This window comes from Ovis canadensis, chromosome 6 (genome assembly GCF_042477335.2).
Source record: "Ovis canadensis isolate MfBH-ARS-UI-01 breed Bighorn chromosome 6, ARS-UI_OviCan_v2, whole genome shotgun sequence".
Classification (NCBI taxonomy): domain Eukaryota; kingdom Metazoa; phylum Chordata; class Mammalia; order Artiodactyla; family Bovidae; genus Ovis; species Ovis canadensis.
In genome coordinates, this window is record NC_091250.1 from 37,710,998 (window position 1) to 37,731,684 (window position 20,687).

A 20,687-nucleotide genomic window follows, 5' to 3' on the forward strand; every position below is an offset into this window, starting at 1 on the left:
AAATATTTATTTCTAAACTTGAGATATTGAAGATGTACCTGTTTTCCACATATATACACAATTTAGAGAATTTAAGAAATAATTTATATTATTTTTTAAATAGTTAAATCATATTTGTTTCTCTTGTGCTTATGCACAAGAAGAAATTAAGAACATCTTTAGGAAGGTTTGGTGAATCTGCCTATTGATGGATTTGTCTTGAAGAAATTATTTCCTGATAATTTGTATATTAAAGTATTTAATTTGTTGAGCATATGAGAAGCGCTGCCTAGACTATAGCCATTTCCTTCTGAGACCAACATGAATTTTAATATCCAGCTGAATGTTTTATATATGGATAGTATCTATTAATGAATTTTGCTTTTTTAGAAAGTATATACCTAAATAACTGTGTGTAGCATTAGGCTACATGTTAAGCTAATTCAGAAGCCATCAGACTTTGGGACTTGGAAACTGTCCAAGATTCAAGAGATTTCTTAGTGTAGAGAGTCTTTAACCTAGAGTTCATAAACATTTTGAAATTATTTTATGGAATTTTGGAGTCCGTATTCAGTTTTCTAGAGTAAGAATCCACAGCTACTGTCAGACCTGGGACATAATCTATTAGTGAAGTGAAAGTTTCTCAGTCTGTCCGCCTCTTTGCAACCCCATGGACTGTATAGTCCATGCAATTCTCCAGGCCAGAATACTGGAGTGGGTAGCCTTTCCCTTCTCCAGTAAATCTTCCTAACCCAGGGATCGAACTCAGGTCTCCCACGTTGCAGGTGGATTCTTTACCAGCTAAGCCACAAGGGAAGCCTGACATGATCCATGAATCCTCTTAAAAATGAGAGTCAGTGTTTTGGTGTAGGCAAAATATGAGTTAATATGTAGCTGCTTCTCCGATTTCTGTGTGGAGAGCCCAGAGGGACACAGTTCTTTTTTCTGTTTCATAGTTTCTTACCTGTTTTTCTTTCTTAAGAAAAAAAGAATTCTGTGCCAAAAGTTCTGCCTGCAAACTGTAGTATACTTACTTCTACATTTCACAGGTATATCCTGAGAGGCAAAACTCTGTAAGTTCTCCACAGAGTTCCATTTAACTTGTTTTAAAATTTGTGAATTCACAAAATGTAAGACATCATGAAAAGAAGAGTGAACTTCAACGTGCAATCTGAGTTTTATTGAAAGGGAAGTTCTAGTATCATATTTAAGAGCATGGTCTCTGGAGCAGACTAGCTGGAATGAAGCTCTAGTTTTGCTATTTATTAGCTCACCACAAATTTGAGCCTGGCATGAATTGTGGGCAAGGCTTTGAGGAAATCATCAGATCTCTCAGGGCTTACTCTTCTGTGTATCTTCCCTCTTGCAGTTAAATTGGGAGCTTTTCAAGTCCCCTTCTAATGCCAAAATCTTACCTAAGTTTTTATATGTATCTTATAAATAATATGGTATAAAATTAATTTTGGGCAATTTTATACCCAAAGTGTAGCAATAATGTCTCTAAGTTTTCTTACATTAAATAAATATATTCCATTAATCATTAAAAGTGAAAAAATTCACTGAATTGAATCACATACAGAAAGATTACAAAAATAACACAGTCTTACATCTTGATTTTTTTTTCCTTTTTACCATGAAAGGGGTAACTAATCCTATTCTTTACATTTTCACTTGGACACACTTTGAAATTCTAGGTTCTGTGAAGTAACCTAAAAGTTTAAGTAATACAAACTTAATCTGTTCAAAGACAGTTTTACAATATCCATTCCATATTAAACTAAAAATGCAAGTCTGGGTGTAAGCAATGAAGTATGTTCTAAAACCTACATTTTGGGGGATAGTTTAGCCAAAAAGGAGTAAAAGTCAAATTACAGCCTTAGGATATGTGACCATTGTCCTGGCTTTTAAGGGTTTTGTCAAAAATCACTAAAGCTGTGGGTAATTTTCAAGTAAAGATACAGTAATAAAGATATTTAAGTAGTAATTTTAGAGAAAGGAATAAACAAGGTCAAGTATTATCATGATCAGGGAACAAGAGAAATTTCATTTCCCTACCAATTTTAGCTTGATTTAGTTTTATAATTTTCACAACTTAGAGATATTTATGTTTATTAAATGTTTCATTTCACCTGCTAAAAATTATAGCTAAAATATGCAACATTTTTTATGTAGCAGTAGATTAACTTTGACCATATCATGTACATTCTTTACTCTCTGCATTTTAAACAATACATCATTGGAAGAATACACTCATCTCTTTTCAAAAGTTACTTAGTCTTTTTCTGTTTATCTGAACCAGTACTTTAAATGAAGAGCAATTCCAAAAGAGAAGGAATTTTTCCTCCTAAATATTTTAAAACTTAAAGTTAATTATTTACTTCTTCATTTCTGGCAAATGTGGTTTCCTTGCACAAAAGTTAGAGAAGAAAAGGTAAAAGAGCCAGCCAATTTAAATTATAACAATACAGATTAAAACTTTGCTGAACAATGGGCTAGCCACTAATCACACTTCAGGACTGAGCACTTGAAATGGGGCCAGTCTCTACTGACCTAAGTATGAAAAAAAGATGAAAAGTTACGTGAATTTTTTAATACTGATTACATGAAGTCATCTGAGATCTTTCCAGAACAAGAAAAGCCTGGTAGCCTTTAAGATCATGCCCCTGGAGGATATGAATGAGTTCACCACACATATTCTGGAAGTAGTCAATGCACACATGATGCTGAGCAACTCGAACAGCCAGCCTTCCGCAGGGAGAGCACCTATCAGCAATCCAGGAGTGGGTGAAGCTGGGAACTTCGGTGGGAATAACTTCATACCAGCAAGTGGCCTCACTGTGGCCCAGAAACAGGTGCTGAATTTGATCAAGGCTTGCCCAAGACCTGAAGGATTGAACTTTCAGGATCTCAAGAACCAACTCCAACATGTCCGTAGCCTCAATCAAGCTAGCTGTGGATTTTCTAAGCAACGAGGGACACATCTATTCCACCGTGGATGATGACCATTTTAAATCCACAGACGCAGAATAACTGGATCTGATTGGGTATCCGAGATATTTTCCAGTTGAACCTTTTTTTGCAGCCTCTTGTCTCCAGCTGTGCATATAATTGGCGAGTTGACTTCTAGGAAGTAGATTTCATCTATAAAAGATCTCGACTGACATCCTTTTGAAACTTACTACTACTCTTCTGTGTTTTTGATGGACTTCCCTGGTGGCTCAGACGGTAAAGCGTCTGCCTACAATGTGGGAGACTGGGTTCGATCCCTGGGTCAGGAAGATCCCCTGGAGAAGGAAATGGCAACCCACTCCAGTATTTGTGCCGGAAAATCCCATGGACTGAGGAGCCTGGCAGGCCACAGTCCACAGGGTCGCAAAGAGTCAGACACGACTGAGCATGAGCACGGCATGGCTAATTATATTAAAATTAATTCTACCTATTTCTTTTTACTTTTAATAGTGGCTACTAGAAAATTTTTCATTATGAATTTGGCTCATATTATATTTCTACTGAATAATGCTGACCTAAAATAGAAAAATGTCAAACTAGCAGTAGTCTGAAATCTAAAACTAGATAGGACTGAGTTATTATTCTCCAGAAGATTTTATTTAAATGAGATGCTATTTTTGTAAGTCCCTTATATTTGACTAAAAGTTGCTTTTACTCTAATGACTCATCTGATTATGTAGATTAAGGAACTCTAAAGGATAATACGTTTATCTTTGTTAAACTATAGTTTACTTGTTTTGAACACTAAAGTTTCTGGTACTTAAATATTTAATGCTGCAGGTATTTCAATCAAAAAGAAACTTCAATAGAAATTCTCATATCTTTACGTAATTGTTATACTTTTAGACAGTTGAACAATATAAAGCAGTAACACTGTCTTTCCAGTATTTAATGTAGAATAAACCAACAAGGTAATATTTCATGATCCCATACATATCTCTGGAGCTTTGGTGAACAGTAAAATATTATAAAGATACCACTTAAAACTGTCATAATCCAAAACTAAATTTCAAGTCACAACTCATTAAAAGTATGCCAGTATAAAGCTAGGTAGATAATTTATCAAAAGAGAAAAAAACCTTATAAAATAAATACATTCTGCACTTAACCCAAAACAAAAATCTATTAAAAGTATGTTTTTTTAAGAGTTTGATTACCACTATGTCTTCTACAAATGGTGGATGCTGATTTGCTTTTGACATTATTGTAGCTTTATTAACAGATGACGTAGCTATTTTGGGGTCACGCTTAGGCTTTTTTTCTTATTTGTTTTGTAGGGTGTGGGGATTTTTTTGTTTGGCTGGAGAGTTTGGGGTTTTATTTGTTTATTTTTAAATAATGAGGTGCTTTGTTGCAGTAGCTTGAACAGTTGCTTTCCCAGTCCTTCTTGCTGTGTTGGGTGATTCTAGAGCGGTGAATGAATGCTATCTTTTTTTTTTTTTTTTGCTTTATTAACTGTTGGTTTGCTCTGTTGCCTATTCACATGCTCTTACAGATGCAACTAATTCATGAAATTTCCAACTTAAAGAATTTAGTTAAGCATGCAGAAGTATATAATCAAGATCTTGAGGTGAGCATTTATGTTGATATTTCTATTGATAAGGAGCCCAAACTGTAAAACATCTATGTTTTAAATATGATTTCAGAAAATAGAGGGAATTATATTTTTAAAATCTCAACTCTTTGAATTTTGCTATCTACTGATTTAAACTATTAAATGTAAGTTCTTTTTAATTCCTTAAGATTGAAACCCATTTAAATTGTTTCATTCTCCTTTAAATGTTTTAGAATGAACTAAATTCAAAAGTAGAGCTGCTTAGAGAAAAGGAAGACCAGATTAAGAAGCTACAGGAATATATAGAGTCTCAGAAGTCAGAAAGTATGAAAATGGACTCATCATACTCATCGGTAAAAGTCAGATTTATTTTGTTGTATCATCATTTTGACATTTGTAGTTATACTGTCATCATCATTGCAAATATTTATACTGAGCCGACGATGTGCTGGTTGTTGTTCTAGTTGTTTTAAGTATAGTATTTAATCCTATGAGAGAGGCACAATTAATATCATTTCCATTTTATGGATAAAAATCAAGAGTTAACAATACTATCCTTCAATCGAATTTAATAAGTTAGTGATGAACTTCCATTCAGTTCAGTTCAGTTCAGTCACTCAGTCGTGTCTGACTCTTTGCAACCCCATGAATCGCAGCACGCCAGTTCTCCCTGTCCATCACCAACTCCCGGAGTTCACTCAAACTCACATCCATCAAGTCAGTGATGCCATCCAACCATCTCATCCTCTGTCATCCCCTTTCCCTTGTGCCCCCAATCCCTCCCAGCATCAGAGTCTTTTCCAGTGAGTCAACTCTTTGCATGAGGTGGCCAAAGTACTGGAGTTTCAGCTTTAGCATCATTCCTTCCAAAGTACACCCAGGGTTGATCTCCTTTAGAATGGACTGGTTGGATCTCCTTGCAGTCCAAGAGACTCTCAAGAGTCTTCCCCAACACCACAGTTCCAAAGCATCAATTCTTTGGCGCTCAGCTTTCTTCACAGTCCAACTCTCACATCCATACATGACCACTGGAAAAACCATAGCCTTAACTAGATGGACCTTTGTTGGCAAAGTAATGTCTCTGACTTCCATTAAAAATCAGTAATTAAAAATTTTTTTAATTTTTTTCAATTGCTTTATACAAATGCATGGAGAAATATATAATCGGTATCTTCAGGTAAGCAGTTGACATTGATTAGTAATTAGAACTATAAAACATGTAATTGAGCATTATTTCATAAATTACATTAATTCTATTTCATTAATATATATATTAATGTATTCTCATTATAATGAAGTAACTATTTTAACAGTTTAATACTTTTCAGCAGAAACTGTAGCTGTAGGTTATTTTGGTCAGTATAAGATCGTGCTATTAAACAGTAATGAATTTTATGGTGGAATTAGCTTTTTTTTCCTATTTTCTTTCAATTCACTTGATTACTTCAAGAAAGTATCAGTTGAATTTGAGTTTTTAGCTCTCTTTTTTTAAAAGGCAGCAATTTCTAGCCAGAAATTTTAGATTATTAGCTGCTTTTGTTCTTCTTTTGTTTGCATTTGAGGTTTTCAGAGTACTTTTTGTTATCTTCTATTAGTACTCTTTTATTACCTTTTGTTAATGGCAAATGATCTTTTTGAAAGTGTTTTTATTGTTCTAAGGCCTTGGAGAGAAAGACACTTTCAGATCCTGGCGTGTCTATTGATAGAATAAGAATTCCCCACCACCACCACCTTTTTTTTTTTTTCCTAAATCTTTTTGGCTGTGCTACGTGGCATGTGGGATCTCAGTTCCCCAACCAAGGATCAGATCCAGGCACCCTGCATTGGAAGCTTGGAGTCCCAACCACTGGACCGCCAGGGATGACTTTGCCCATTTTTTAAATTGTTGTTTATTTCTTTCTCTTTATTCATCCAGTTCATTGATTCATGCATGCACCCATTAATATTTTGCCAAGGACATATGGTTGAATTCATGTATGGCTGAAGTCATGTTAAAATGCCACTTCTTTCTAAAAGTGAGCTAAATTTTTTTTTCATATTTATCAGTCATTTCCTTTTTCTCTTCTGTGAGTTGCCTTTTCATATCCTTTTTCTATTTTTCTACTGAATTATTTGTCTTTTTTTTAATTTGTTATTAAACGTCCTTAATTTTAACTATTAAGTACACACCTGTCATGTTTTGCAGAGAGTAACTTTAAAAAAAAAAAACAAAGACTTCCCTGGTGCTCCAGTGGTTAAGACTCCACACTTACACTTCAGGGGGCACAGGTTCAGTCCCTGGCAGGGGGACTAAGATCCCACTTGCCCTGCAGCATGACCAAAACAAAACATAAACAAAGAGTAAAGCAGAAAACAAAAATACACAGAAAACTCTAACAGGCTAGGCTTGTTATCCTTTCTAAACAATAGCAGAATTATTATAGTACTTCTACACGATGCATGTATAATTTTGAAACATTATAGCTAGACTTTTTTTTTTTTTTTTTAATTTTTCTCTTTTGGCTCCATTGCATGGCTTGTAGGATCTTAATTCCCTGACCAGGGGTCAAACCCAGCCCCTGGCAGTGAAAGCATTGAATCCTAACCACTGAACCCCTTAAAATTCCCTAAAATATTTTTATTATGAAAAGTGTTATTCATTTTTATCTATTCTAAAAATACACTTGGTAATTTGCATTATTGTAATCATTTTTCATTTCTTAGGAATAACATACATGTATATATTGGCTTTTCCAAATCTAACAAAATTAGATTTCACTAAATCCTTTTTGTCATGTGTAAAGGAAAACACTGAAGACCTAAAACAAATGAGACAGACTCTGCTTGATGCCGAAACTGTAGCTCTTGATGCTAAGAGAGAATCAGCCTTTCTTAGAAGTGAAAATCTAAAGCTGAAAGAGAAAATGGTGAGTGATTTTTGTAATATTTACAATAACAGTTGAAATTCATTTCACAGTACATTTCTGTGAATTTACAGTGTTTCTCTCAATAGAAAGAACTTGCAAGTACATGCAAGCAGATGGAAAATGATACTCAGTTATATCAAAGTCAGTTGGAGGCGAAAAAGAAAATGCAAGTTGATCTGGAGAAAGAATTACAATCTTCTTTTAATGAAATAACAAAACTCACCTCCCTTATAGATGGCAAAGTTCCAAAAGGTATTTTATCATTTCAGACTTACCTCTTTGTAAATCTGTCTTTATATAGAATAATACCTAAAAGATTTTGCAGCTTTATTCCAGTGATTAAAAATCCATTATTCTCTGGTGTTTTTAATTGCTTAATGTTAAATGTTACTGTCATTTAGTATCAAAATTTATAAATGTTAAATCATTTATATCAGACATTAAATCAGAAGAGTTTAAAAATTATTTCTCAAATAAATTGAACCCAATCTTGGACAAGGTGATTAACTATTGGATTAACTATTTACCTACACTGACTCTTTCTTTAATAAATTTTATACAATCTGATTAAATAATCTAACTACATGCATAATTTAGATTGACCCAATAATTGCAAGCTGTTTTAAACTTATTAAAAATTTTCTAGATTTTCTGTCTAATATGGAATTGGAAAGAAAAATAACCCATCTACAGAAAGAATTGAATAAAGCAGTCGAAGAAAATGAAACTTTGCGTAATGAAGTTAATTTGCTGTCAGAATTGAAATCTTTACCTTCAGAAGTAGAAATGCTAAGGAAAGAGGTAAACATTTTTCAAGAAAACAACTCATGATATAAAAACCTTTGCGAAGTACCTTAAATATTTTGCCGTAATTTATTATAAAGTGCCAGGCAAGAGACTATAAATGTTTGATTCAGTTTGTTAGCAAAAGAAATACAAGTAAAATTCTAAGAAAAATCATGCAATGCCTGCCTCATCAGAAAGACAGAAAACATTTTAAAATGATAGGTAAGGATTTAAAGACACATCCTGATTGTGTTTCTACTGAGTGCCCTTCTGTGTGCAATTCTTATTAGAACCAGAGATTAGAAAGCAAAGCTTTGAAAGTAAAGTTAAACAGGATAATATGTGTTAAAGAGATATGACAAGAAAAATATTGCCATTCCTCAATCAAACCTTTGTTTAATTTCAGTGTCTTTGATGGGGAGGGAGTAAGGTAAAGAAAGTTTTTTTCCTCAAAACTGGTCAACTAAGTCCTATCTTGCTTTCATAGCTAAATTTTCTTTCTTTTCCATAGATACGGGATAAATCTGAAGAGCTCTATACAGTAACATCAGAAAAAGACAAATTGTCTTCTGAAGTAGTTGATAAGGAAAGTAGAATTCAAGGTTTACTTGAAGAAATTGGGAGCACTAAAAATGACCTACCAGCTCCCCAGTTGAGTTGTGAAAGCACTGATCAAGAATTCCAACATGTTAAAAATCACCATATTGAATTTGAGCAAAAGTATAAGATGGTCCTTGAAGAAAATGCAAAATTGAATCAAGAAATAGGAAATCTCTATAAAGAAGCTGAAGAACTTGGGTTAAATTTAGAGGCTTTGAAGACAGAGGTTAGTGCAGGACATCCTCTAGGGAAATGATCGTTGTTCTGGGGTTTTGCTTCCATATATATGTTGCAGAATGATCTGCTTTTCACATTTATTTTTTCTCATCTTAAAGCTCTCTCACAAAACCCAAGAACTTCAACAAAAAACAACTGAGACTCAAGAAAGATCAAACGAAGTGGAAGAGCTGAAGAAACAATTAGAAAGTAGGGAATCTAGACTGCAAATGGTAGAAAAGGAGAAAACACTGATTACTGAGAAACTTCAACAAACATTAGTAGAAGTAAAAACCTTAACCCAAGAAAAAGATGATCAAAAACAACTCCAAGAGAGCCTACAAATTGAGAGGGACCAACTCAAAAGTGACATTCAGGATACTATAAATATGGTAAGGTTTTGACTGAACTTTTGAAATCTTAGAGCCTCTTTAAAAACCTTTATTTATTATTTACAATCAAGCAGTAACGGTAAAATTATTTTCATTGTTTCACATTCTAATGAAAATTGTTTTCTATTTCTCTGACAAAGAACATAGACACCCAGGAACAGCTACGAAATGCGCTTGAGTCTTTGAAACAACACCAAGAAACAATTAACGTGCTAAAAATGAAAATTTCTGAGGAAACTTCCAAGAATTTGCATATAGAAGAAAACTTAGAAGAAACTAGGGATGAATTTCAGGAAAAGGTAAAGAGTGTTTCTGGTCAAAGTTATCATAAAACCTTGACACTTAAGTATATAACCTTAACCTCAAACACTAAAGTACATAATGGTAATCTCAATCTTTATTATTCACAGTAGTAATAACTCAGAATAATTTACATGCTTAAGCCTAATGTCTTTGAAATAACTTCAAATATAACTGCTTACCATCAATTTGGAAAGGAAAAGACAAAAAGTACTAACTCAGATTTTGAGCTGACCTTTTTTCTGAGACCTGATATAATTTGCACATCTTCAGAAGTCACTGAAGTCTAAGAGTGTGAGAAAGATTCTGTGCTTATTATGGCTAAAATATTTGTTTTATGTTGGATTTTGTATACTTTTTGTTTGTTTAGTGTTTGCTATAGAATCAACCTGTATATCATGTTTGTGTCTTTTTCTAGGGTTTCGGCCTTAATTTTACTCTCAGGTGCTTAAATCTTACCTTAATTCATTCTGGATAGTAAGATTCATTTTGCCCTGAGACTTTAGGAGAAAAACTGCTTTAAAAAAAAAATATTTAACTGATTATTCAATCAGTTACGAATTTAATTATATGCATTGGGATGCTAATGGTGATTTTTTTTTAAAGGGAGGCATATTAGTCTGCTAGGGCTGCCATAACAAAATATCACAGACTGTTTGTAAACTATGTGTTTATCTTTGCAGAAATGTCTGTTCAAGTTTTTGCCCATTTTTAAGTTGGTTTTTTATTGTTGTAAGAATTCTGTTTTTTGGATATTAACCCTTTATCAGTTTTAAGATTTCCAAGTATTTTCTCCCATTTCATAGGTTGTCTTTTCACTCTGTTGATTGTGTCCTCTGATGCACAGAAGTTTTAAATTTTTACACAGTTTAAGTTAGCTTCTTTTTTTCCCCTCTGCCCTGACACACAATATTCCGGTGCTGGAAAAGGAGCTTCTCTTCTCTCTCCTATGCTTAAGGCCTTTCACTTCCTCTATTATCTCATGTTCTCAGCTTATCTATAATTTGAATCAACCGTGGGCCAAAGGTTCTTGACCTTGATTTGAAGTTTATAACTTCTGCTTTCGTAAGGGGAAGGTTTTATGAATAGTTTATTTAGAATAAGATATAACAATGTATATCTGCTTTAAAACTAATCCAGTCATAGTGCCCCATGAGAAGGAGGCCTGGAGAAGGATATGGCAACCCACTCCAATATTCTGCCTGGAGAATTCCACGGACAGAGAAGCCCATAGTGTCACAAAGAATTGGACACGACAGAATGACTAACATACACACATGTGAGGAGACAATAAATGAGAAGTGAGGGAAATTATACTCATTGGGACCACCTGGCTTCTGTTCATGCTAGAAACTTCCATGGTGACAAAGGGTCTGATAGGATTTTCAGCACCATTCTGTTTATTAGAGGTCTTGAAGTCTGTGCGGGAAGGCTGAGATTACCTTGGTCCAATGATAACCATATTCATGCTGGAATCATCAATGTAGATAAAAGAGAGGGTCCAGGAATCTCCTAGGACCCCTCTATTCTGGGCACCACAGAGGTCTATTAGGAGGTCTGTCAGAAATCCTCTTGGAGTGCCCATTTTCAACCTACTTGATGTCTCTCTCTTTAGAAATGCAGTTTCTCTAGTGTGTCTCAACAGAAATTAAATTTTACTCATAACCACAGTAGCTGAAATATTTCCTAGTCTGAGTTCAGTTTTTAAATGTACCTTGGTTATCATAATAGAATACTTTGTCTCGGTCTTCTTTGTCTTTGTAGATATTCCTTTGTTTAGGAGTAAAGATTCAGGAGTGTGAACTATAGTATCAGACAAACTGGTCCCAAAGGCTATATGTTCCCCACCTTAATTTCTCATATAGTTAGCTCCGTGGTGTGCAACATTGTCAGAAGCTCATGAGTATTGCCAGCACTTAAGAGGGTAACTAAAGAAAGGTTGGTTTGTCCATATCCACTCTAGAGAACAAAGAAACTACTAAAAATACTAATTTGAAGTTTACATAATAGTATGGGAGAATACATATGATCTACATGAAAAAGAAAAGCTACAATGAATCCGATATATGTAAATTAATTATGATTGCTATGTTTTTTAAAAGTTAATGGAAAACACTGGAATGAAATATTCCAGAATTCTAATAGTGGTTGTGTTGGTGACATTGATGATATTTTTTCTCTGTATTTTTCAGATTTTTTTCTAACATTAATTATAGATCTTTATAAAAACTTTTAAAGACATATGTGACCAGTACGGAGTTGAATATTTATTAGACTAGTATAAAGTTACATAGTAACACCTAATTTCATGGCAACAATTGTGATGTTAGCCTTAGTCTCCTTTTACCAGGGACTTCACATTTTAAGTTACATTTGGTTAAGACTTATTATGGATAAATGAATTTACAAACATGCTTTTCTTAAGCAGTAATTGAAAATTATATATTAAGAAAAGATGAATTATACTATTGTAATGTGAGATATATTTCTACCAAAATTGCTTTGCCCTCTACATGTATACTTACAATGGCACATACTTGCCATTGTAAGTAAGTATGCACTACCTCTGAAAATGAAAGTTGGGAATATTCTTATTGGGATTAGGGAATGATTTCCAGCTTTTAAGGAAAGAAATAAAATGATAGAGCTCAAAGTAGCTTACTTTTTCATAAAATCTGGTTAACCCATCATACATAAAATAATTGTTAATATATATAGCTGTTTCAGTTCAGTTCAGTGGCTCAGTCGTGTCCAAGTCCTTGTGACCCCATGAATCGCAGCAGGCCAGGCCTCCCTGTCCATCACCAACTCCCGGAGTTTACTAATTCTCATGTCTGTCAAGTCGGTGATGCCATCCAGCCATGTCATGCCCTGTAGTCCCCTTCTCCTCCTGCCCCCAATCCCTCCCAGCATCAGACTCTTTTCCAGTGAGTCAGCTCTTTGCATGAGGTGGCCAAGTATTGGAGTTTCAGCTTTAGCATTAGTCCTTCCAATGAACACCTTTAGAATGGACTGGTTGGATCTCCTTGCAGTCCAAGGGACTCTCAAGAGTCTTCTCCAACACCATAGTTCAAAAGCATCAATTCTTCAGCACTCAGCTTTCTTCACAGTCCAACTCTCACATCCATACATGACCACTGGAAAAACCATAGCCTTGACTAGATGGACCTGTGTTGGCAAAGTAATGTCTCTGCTTTTGAATATGCTATCTAGGTTGGTCACAACTTTCTTTCCAGGGAGCAAGTGTCTTTTAGTTTCATGGCTGCAATCACCATCTGCAGTGATTTTGGAGCCCAGAAAATAAAGTCTGACACTGTTTCCACTGTTTCCCCATCTATTTCCCATGAAGTGATGGGACCAGTTGCCATGATCTTCGTTTTCTGAATGTTGAGCTTTAAGCCAACTTTTTCACTCTCCTCTTTCACTTTCATCAAGAGGCTTTTTAGTTCCTCTTCACGTTCTGCCATAAGGGTAGTGTCATCTGCATATCTGAGGTTATTGCTACTTCTTCCGGAAATCTTGATTCCAGCTTGTGCTTCTTCCAGCCCAGCGTTTCTCATGATGTACTCTGCATAGAAGTTAAATAAGCAGGGTGACGGTATACAGCCTTGACGTACTCCTTTTCCTATTTGGAACCAGTCTGTTGTTCCATGTCCAGTTCTAACTGTTGCTTCCTGACCTGCATACGGGTTTCTCAAGAGGCAGGTCAGGTGGTCTTGTATTCCCATCTCTTTCAGAATTTTCCACAGTTTATTGTGATCCACACAGTCAAAGGCTTTGGCATAGTCAATAAAGCAGAAATAGATGTTTTTCTGGAACTCTCTTGCTTTTTCAATGATCCATCGAATGTTGGCAATTTGATCTCTGGTTCCTCTGCCTTTTCTAAAACCAGCTTGAACATCTGAAAGTTCACGGTTCATGTATTGCTGAAGCCTGGCTTGGAGAATTTTGAGCATTACTTTACTAGCATGTGAGATGAGTGCAATTGTGCAGTAGTTTGAGCATTCTTTGGCATTGCCTTTCTTTGGGATTGGAATGAAAACGGACCTTTTCCAGTCCTGTGGCCACTGCTGAGTTTTCCAAATTTGCTGGCATATTGAGTGCAGCACTTTCACAGCATCATCTTTCAGGATTTGAAACAGCTCCACTGAAATTCCATCACCTCCACTAGCTTTGTTGGTAGTGACGCTTTCTAAGGCCCACTTGACTTCACATTCCAGGATGTCTGGCTCTAGGTGAGTGATCACACCATCATGATTATCTTAGTCATGAAGATCTTTTTTGTACAGTTCTTCTGTGTATTTTTGCCACCTCTTCTTAATATCTTCTACTTCTGTTAGGTCCATACCATTTCTGTCCTTTATCGAGCCCATCTTTGCATGAAATGTTCCCTTGGTATCTCTAATTTTCTTGAAGAGATCTCTAGTCTTTCCCATTCTGTTCTTTTCCTCTATTACTTTGCATTGATAGCTGAGGAAGGCTTTCTTATCTCTCCTTGCTCTTCTTTGGAACTCTACATTCAGATGCTGATATCTTTCCTTTTCTCCTTTGCTTTTCGCTTCTCTTCTCTTCACAGCTATTTGTAAGTCCTCCCCAGACAGACATTTTGCTTTTTTGCTTTTCTTTTCCATGGGGATGGTCTTGATCCTTGTCTCCTGTACAATGTCAAGAACCTCTGTCCATAGTTCTTCAGTGCTCTGTCTGTCAGATCTAGGCCCTTAAATCTATTTCTCACTTTCACTATATAATCATAAGGGATTTGATTTAGGTCATACCTGAATGGTCTAGTGGTTTTCCCCACTTTCTTCAATTTAAGTCTGAATTTGGCAATAAGGAGTTAATGATCTGAGCCACAGTCAGCTCCTGGTCTTGTTTTTTGCTGACTGTATACAGCTTCTCCATCTTGGCTGCAAAAAATACAATCAGTCTGATTTTGGTGTTGACCATCTGGTGATGTCCATGTGTAGAGTCTTGTGTTGTTGGAAGAGGATGTTTGCTATGACCAGTGCGTTCTCTTGGCAAAACTCTATTAGCCTTTGACCTGCTTCATTCCATATTCCAAGGCCAAATTTGCCTGTTACCCCAGGTGTTTCTTGACTTCCTACTTTTGCATTCCAGTCCCCTATAATGAAAAGGACATCTTTTTTGGGTGTTAGTTCTAAAAGTTCTTGTAGGTCTTCATAGAATCGTTCAACTTCAGCTTCTTCAGCATTACTGGTTGGGGCATAGGCTTGGATAACTGTGATATTGAATGGTTTGTCTTGTGAACTAACAGAGATCATTCTGTTGTTTTTGAGATTGCATCCAAGTGCTGTATTTTGGACTCTTCTGTTGACCATGATGGCTACTCCATTTCTTCTAAGGGATTCCTGCCCACAGTAGTAGATATAATGGTCATCTGAGTTAAGTTCACCCATTCCAGTCCATTTTAGTTCACTGGTTCCTAAAATGTCAACATTCACTCTTGCCATCTCCTGCTTGACCACTTCCAATTTGCCTTGATTCATGGACCTAACATTCCAGGTTCCTATGCAATATTGCTATTTATAGCATCAGACCTTGCTTCTACCACCAGTCACATCCACAACTGGATATCGTTTTTGCTTTGGCTCCATCCCTTCATTCTTTCTGGAGTTATTTCCCCACTGATCTCCAGTAGCGTGTTGGGCACTTACTGACCTGGGGAGTTCCTCTTTCAGTATCCTACCATTTTGCCTTTTCATACTGTTCATGGGGTTCTCAAGGCAAGAATACCGAAGTGGTTTGCCATTCCCTTCTCCAGTGGACCACATTCTGTCAGCTGTTTAGGTAGTTCTTATTAGTGATCAGGCACAAGAGCACACACTGGAGCCAGAGCATTGGGTTCAAAACCTGGTTATTCATCTCTGAGTGACCTTGGGCAAGTGACCTATCCTCTCTGGGATTATTTCCTCATCTGTCAAATGGAGATAATAATAGTACCTATCTCATAAAGTTATAGTGAAGATTAAGTATGTCAATATATGAAAATATTGCATGATATAAAGTAATATGTATTGGCTATTTTTATTATTATTATTAAAAGTATTGTTAACTAAGAAATTCTTTACTATATTTATATTTTAGATGGTTGTCATAGATAAAAGCCAAAATTTGGAAACCACAAAAACTCAAGCTCTGATCACAGATGCTGCGGATAATGAGCTAACTGAGCAAGAGAAAAAGATATTTTCTTTAATACAGGAGAAAAATGAACTGCAACAAATGTTAGAGAGTATTACAGCAGAAAAGGAGCAACTGAAGACTGACCTAAGAGAAAACATTGAAATGGTAGGATTAAGCACTGTAAACTTTGCAGTATGTTTTCGTCCTTGTATACTTTAGACTTCTACAATTTTATTGAGGTATTTCTTACATGCCGTGTGATAAATGTAACAGATGCAGGTATACAGTCTGATGACTTTTGACAAATATCTCTACTGTGGACTTTCCATTTTCATCAGGTCGTGGAACATCACCCCAGAATGTTCCCTTGAGCCCTGATCTACTCAATCCCGATCTTAACCTCTGCCCCATGTAGTCACTGTCCTTATGGTTTTTACCTTAATCATTTTGTCTGTTCTAGAAATTCATACAAATAGAATCACACGGCATACACTCTTTTGTGTCTTCTTTCTGTGTGTGCATGCTAAGTTGCTTCAGTTGTGTCTGACTCTTTGCAACCTTTGGAGCGTAGCCTGCCAGGCTCCTGTGTCTGTGGGATTCTCCAGGCGTGAATACTAGAGTGGGTTGCCATGCCCTCCTCCGGGGAATCTTCCCGACCCGGGGATAGAACCCTTGTCTCTTATGTCTCCTGCTTTGGCAGGCAGGCTCTTTGCCACTAGCGCCACCTGAGGAGCCCATGCCTTCTTTCTGCTCTCCTGCTCATTGCTGGGTAGCATTCCATTGTTGGAAAGACTACAGTTTGTTTAGACTTTCTCCTGCTGGTGGAAATCTAGATTCTCTTCACTATTTGGCTGTTTTGAATAATGATGCTGTAAACATTCATAAACAAATATTTTTATGGAGATTTTGTTTTTTATGTCTCTAGGATAAATATCTAAATGGAATAGCTGGATCATAGGGAGATATATATTTAACTTGCTGAAAATTTACTAGGTTGATTCCCAAAGTAGTTGTACAATTTTATATTTCTATCAGCAAATTAAAAGAATTCTGGTGACTCCACATCCTCACCAGCACTTCACAGTATTGTGTTTAATGTTAACCATTCTGTTGGGCGTGTGCCTCATAGTTTTCATTGGCCTTTCCCTAATGACTATAAAGATATTGGACATCTTTTCATGCTTACTATCCAGTGTTCTTGCCTGGAGAATCCCAGGGACGGGGAGCCTGGTGGGCGCCGTCGATGGGGTCGCACAGAGTCGGACATGACTGAAGTGACTTAGCAGCAGCAGCAGCATGAGATTGCTTATTGGCTGTTGTTTATCTTTTTATAAATTGTTTGTTGTGTCTGTGATATATAATATTTTTCAGTCTACAGATCTTTTCCATATTTCCTTAAATTTGTTCTTAAATGTTTCTTTTATATATGCTGTTGTGATTTTTTACTTCATTTTTAATTGTTTATTGTTAATGTTTGTTTGCAAACCTGCTTTAGTATTTTTTTCTAAATTTAGAGATAATATAATGTACCTAGAATGAAATTAATACTTTGAGAAGTTTGCTATGGATCAGAGTAGCACCTGACCTTCTGTGTGGTTTTCTGTGTTTCTTGGGGTTGTCTGTTTGGTTAGAATTATTGACTGTAAGTAACAATACAGACAAAAGTCATACTCATTTATCAGTCTCTGGCTTGAGATGTTTTTGTGACTTAAGAATGCTAAGTATTCTTAAGAATACTTAAGGATGTTACTGTTTAAGCTTAATAACTTGGATTAGTCCACCTCCTGCTACCAAACAGTGCTGCCATTTTGACCTTGCTATTAAGCAGTGTAAAATCAAAGCCATTCCAGCATATGAAAAGACCATAACCATATATAGATATATAGATGTGTCTCATATTATCTGTTGTCAACAAAAGCTTAAAAGTGTCTTTTGGCTTAGGAGTAGAAAATGAGCAAATCTCTCATGATAAAATACTAAACCCAGTTCTAATTCTCATGATAGGAATGTAAGGTGAGCAATGAAGAAACAGTATTTAAAAAATCAGATTCTTGCCACTTATATGATTAAGGCCTCACTTTTTAAATTAATCTTTTCCAATATAGTTTGTCATGATCTCTTCATTTTTTGGCTAAAGTAAATTCTGATTTTTACCTGATTTCTTAAATGTGAGTATTATTTTGATCTCAACTTTTAAAAAAAAATTCTAGAGCATTGAAAACCAGGAAGAATTAAGATTTCTCGGAAATGAACTTAAAAAACAACAGGATATTGTTGCACAAGAAAAGAACCATACCATTAAGAAAGAAGAAGAGCTTTCTAGGACCTGTGAAAAACTATCAGAAGTTCAAGAAAAACTAAAGGAAAAGGTGACTTTTTAAAGTTATCTTCCTGGTCATTTTTCCTGACTAAATTTTTTACTTATATAATAAATTTGATTCCAGTAAAACTAAATTCCAGAAATAACCTCTCAGATGAACAGATCTTAATGGACAATATTTTGGACAGTTTCAACTCCTACTGAGATGTTAACCAATATCCTTTGTGGTGATTATATTATTCTGGAGTCTTTAGATGGGGGAAGGCCTTCATTTTTCTAAACAAGTCGTTTGATATATTCGTTCATCAAGTGCTTATTGAGCACTACCATAGCCAGGCACTCTTCTGGGCTCTTGAGATACATTGGTCAACAAAACAAAGATTCTGCCCTTGTAAAGATGCATTAGTCTTGCTCTGAAATGTGAAATTCATCTCTACAGTCAGCCCTCTGTATCTGCAGGTTCTGCATCCATGGATTCAACTAGCCACAGATCAGAAATATTCAGAGGAAAAATACAGAAAGTTCCAAAAACTGAAACCCCAAATTGCCACACTTGGCAACTATTTACATAGCATTTATATTGTATTCAGTATCATACGTAATCTAGAGATGAGTTAAAGTATATGAGAGGATGTGTTTATGTTATGTACAAATAGTTGTCATTTTATAAAAGGGACTTGAGCATTCATGGATTTTGGTAACTGCAGAGGTCCTGGAACTACTCTTCCATGGGTAACAAGGGATGACTATATTATCACTTAGATATTTTCAATAAGATGCTATTGTAAAATTTGTAGACAAGCCTAAGACTCTTGTAATAATTATATTCCCCAAGTAATTCTAAAATGCATCCACTGAGATCTTTCTGTATATTCTGGAAGCAGTATCACATTCATTACAGATAATATATAGTCATTTCCATTGTGCTTATATATATTTTTTCCTAATATGGATTCTCTTAATTCTCATCCCTTTTACTATAACCTAATTGAATATGTTAAAACCTAATTTCTATTTCATATTCCTCCTAAAGAAGGGAAATCACTGAGCTTATGTAAAAGTTGATGCTTCATTGTTTGTTTGGGCCACTTCATATGGCCCTCACTAGAAATGGAGGTAAATTATTCAAGTTTTTAAGAGACGTGGAATTATAGTTATTTGGCACAGTAATGTCTGCATATTTAATTAATCCCTTCTGTTTTTTAGTTTTTCTCATTTTCACATTCTTCCTTGATTAACCTAGTGGCACTGTATTAGTTTCCTAGGGCTTTTGTATCAAATTACCATAAACGTGATGGCTTAAAACAACAAGAATTTATTCTTTCACAGTTCTGCATCTTAGAAGTTCACAATCACAGTATTGGCGGGACCAGGCTCCCTCCAAAGGCTCTAGGGAAGAATCCTTTAATTCCTCTTCCTGTCCTTGACTCCTAGCTGACATTGGTGTTTCTTGGCTTATAGCTACATCTCTCCAATCTCTGCCTCCATCTTCATAGGACCTTCTCTGTGTCTCTGTGTGTCCTCTTGTCTCTTATAAGAACTACTCACTTTGGATTTAGGGCCAACCTTAATCTAGAAGGATTCCTTCTCAGTCCTTAACTAATCACATCTACAGAAACCCTATTTTCAAAGATCAGGTTCTCGGGGTCTGGATAGACTTGAATTTGCTGTGGGACACTATTTGACCCACTAGACATTGTACCTAAAAAGTTATTTTACTTTTAATGCCCCTTGTTTGCTTATTTTGGAGTAGTTGACAAGGCTATGATAATGATTATTTCAGTTTGCAAAGTAGATTTTACATAAGAATTTTAAGAGAGTATAGACAAAATAGTAATTATAAAAACTGTATTTCTTAAGAGCCAACAACTGCAAGAAAAACAGCAGCAACTGCTTAGTGTACAAGAAGAGATGAGTGAGATGCAGAAAAAGATGAATGAAATGGAAAACTTAAAGAATGAACTAAAGAACCAAGAATTAACATTGGAGTGTATAAAAATTGAGAAGATAGAGTTAGCTCAGAAACTTCATGAAAATTGTGAGGAAATGAAATTCATAACCAAAGAAAGAAACGACCTAAAGAAATTACAGGAGTCATTTGAAGTAGAGAGAAATAAGCTTAAAGAACACATAAGACAGATTGAAGCTACAGTAAGTCATGGCCTTTCCTTTCATCTATTAAATGTTTTTTTAAAGACTGAGTCAATTGGAAAGGGGGCGGCAGTGTGGATGATGTTCTCACAATTATTCTTTAAATCTCACTTCCTAATAAAGGGTCTAGAAACAAAAGAAGAACTACAGATGGCCCACATGCACCTAAAAGAACACCAAGAAACTATTGAAGAACTAAGAAGAGACGTTTCTGAGAAGACAGCTCAGATAATAAATACTCAGAAGAACTTAGAAAAATCTGGTACTGAACTGCAAGAAAAGGTTTGTCCTTTCTTCTTTCCATCCTTTCTTCTTTTCCTACTTTCTTT

At 35.5% G+C, this 20,687-nt stretch overlaps 1 protein-coding gene across 4 annotated transcripts in view; it reads left to right on the forward strand.

The window, feature by feature from the left end:
* CENPE (centromere protein E) overlaps positions 1–20,687 on the forward strand; it is a 77,641-nt gene that overhangs the window by 22,858 nt on the left and 34,096 nt on the right. For 2 of the 4 annotated variants that reach the window (XM_069592973.1, XM_069592974.1), the window contains exons 17-28: positions 4,484–4,558; positions 4,777–4,896; positions 7,327–7,449; positions 7,536–7,701; positions 8,096–8,250; positions 8,747–9,061; positions 9,171–9,443; positions 9,584–9,742; positions 15,849–16,052; positions 18,098–18,256; positions 20,068–20,358; positions 20,482–20,640. In XM_069592973.1, the coding sequence (XP_069449074.1) occupies positions 4,484–4,558; positions 4,777–4,896; positions 7,327–7,449; positions 7,536–7,701; positions 8,096–8,250; positions 8,747–9,061; positions 9,171–9,443; positions 9,584–9,742; positions 15,849–16,052; positions 18,098–18,256; positions 20,068–20,358; positions 20,482–20,640 (2,199 nt within the window). The remainder of the gene's footprint in view (positions 1–4,483; positions 4,559–4,776; positions 4,897–7,326; positions 7,450–7,535; positions 7,702–8,095; positions 8,251–8,746; positions 9,062–9,170; positions 9,444–9,583; positions 9,743–15,848; positions 16,053–18,097; positions 18,257–20,067; positions 20,359–20,481; positions 20,641–20,687) is intronic. The other 2 variants (XM_069592975.1, XM_069592976.1) reach the window with 2 other exon arrangements.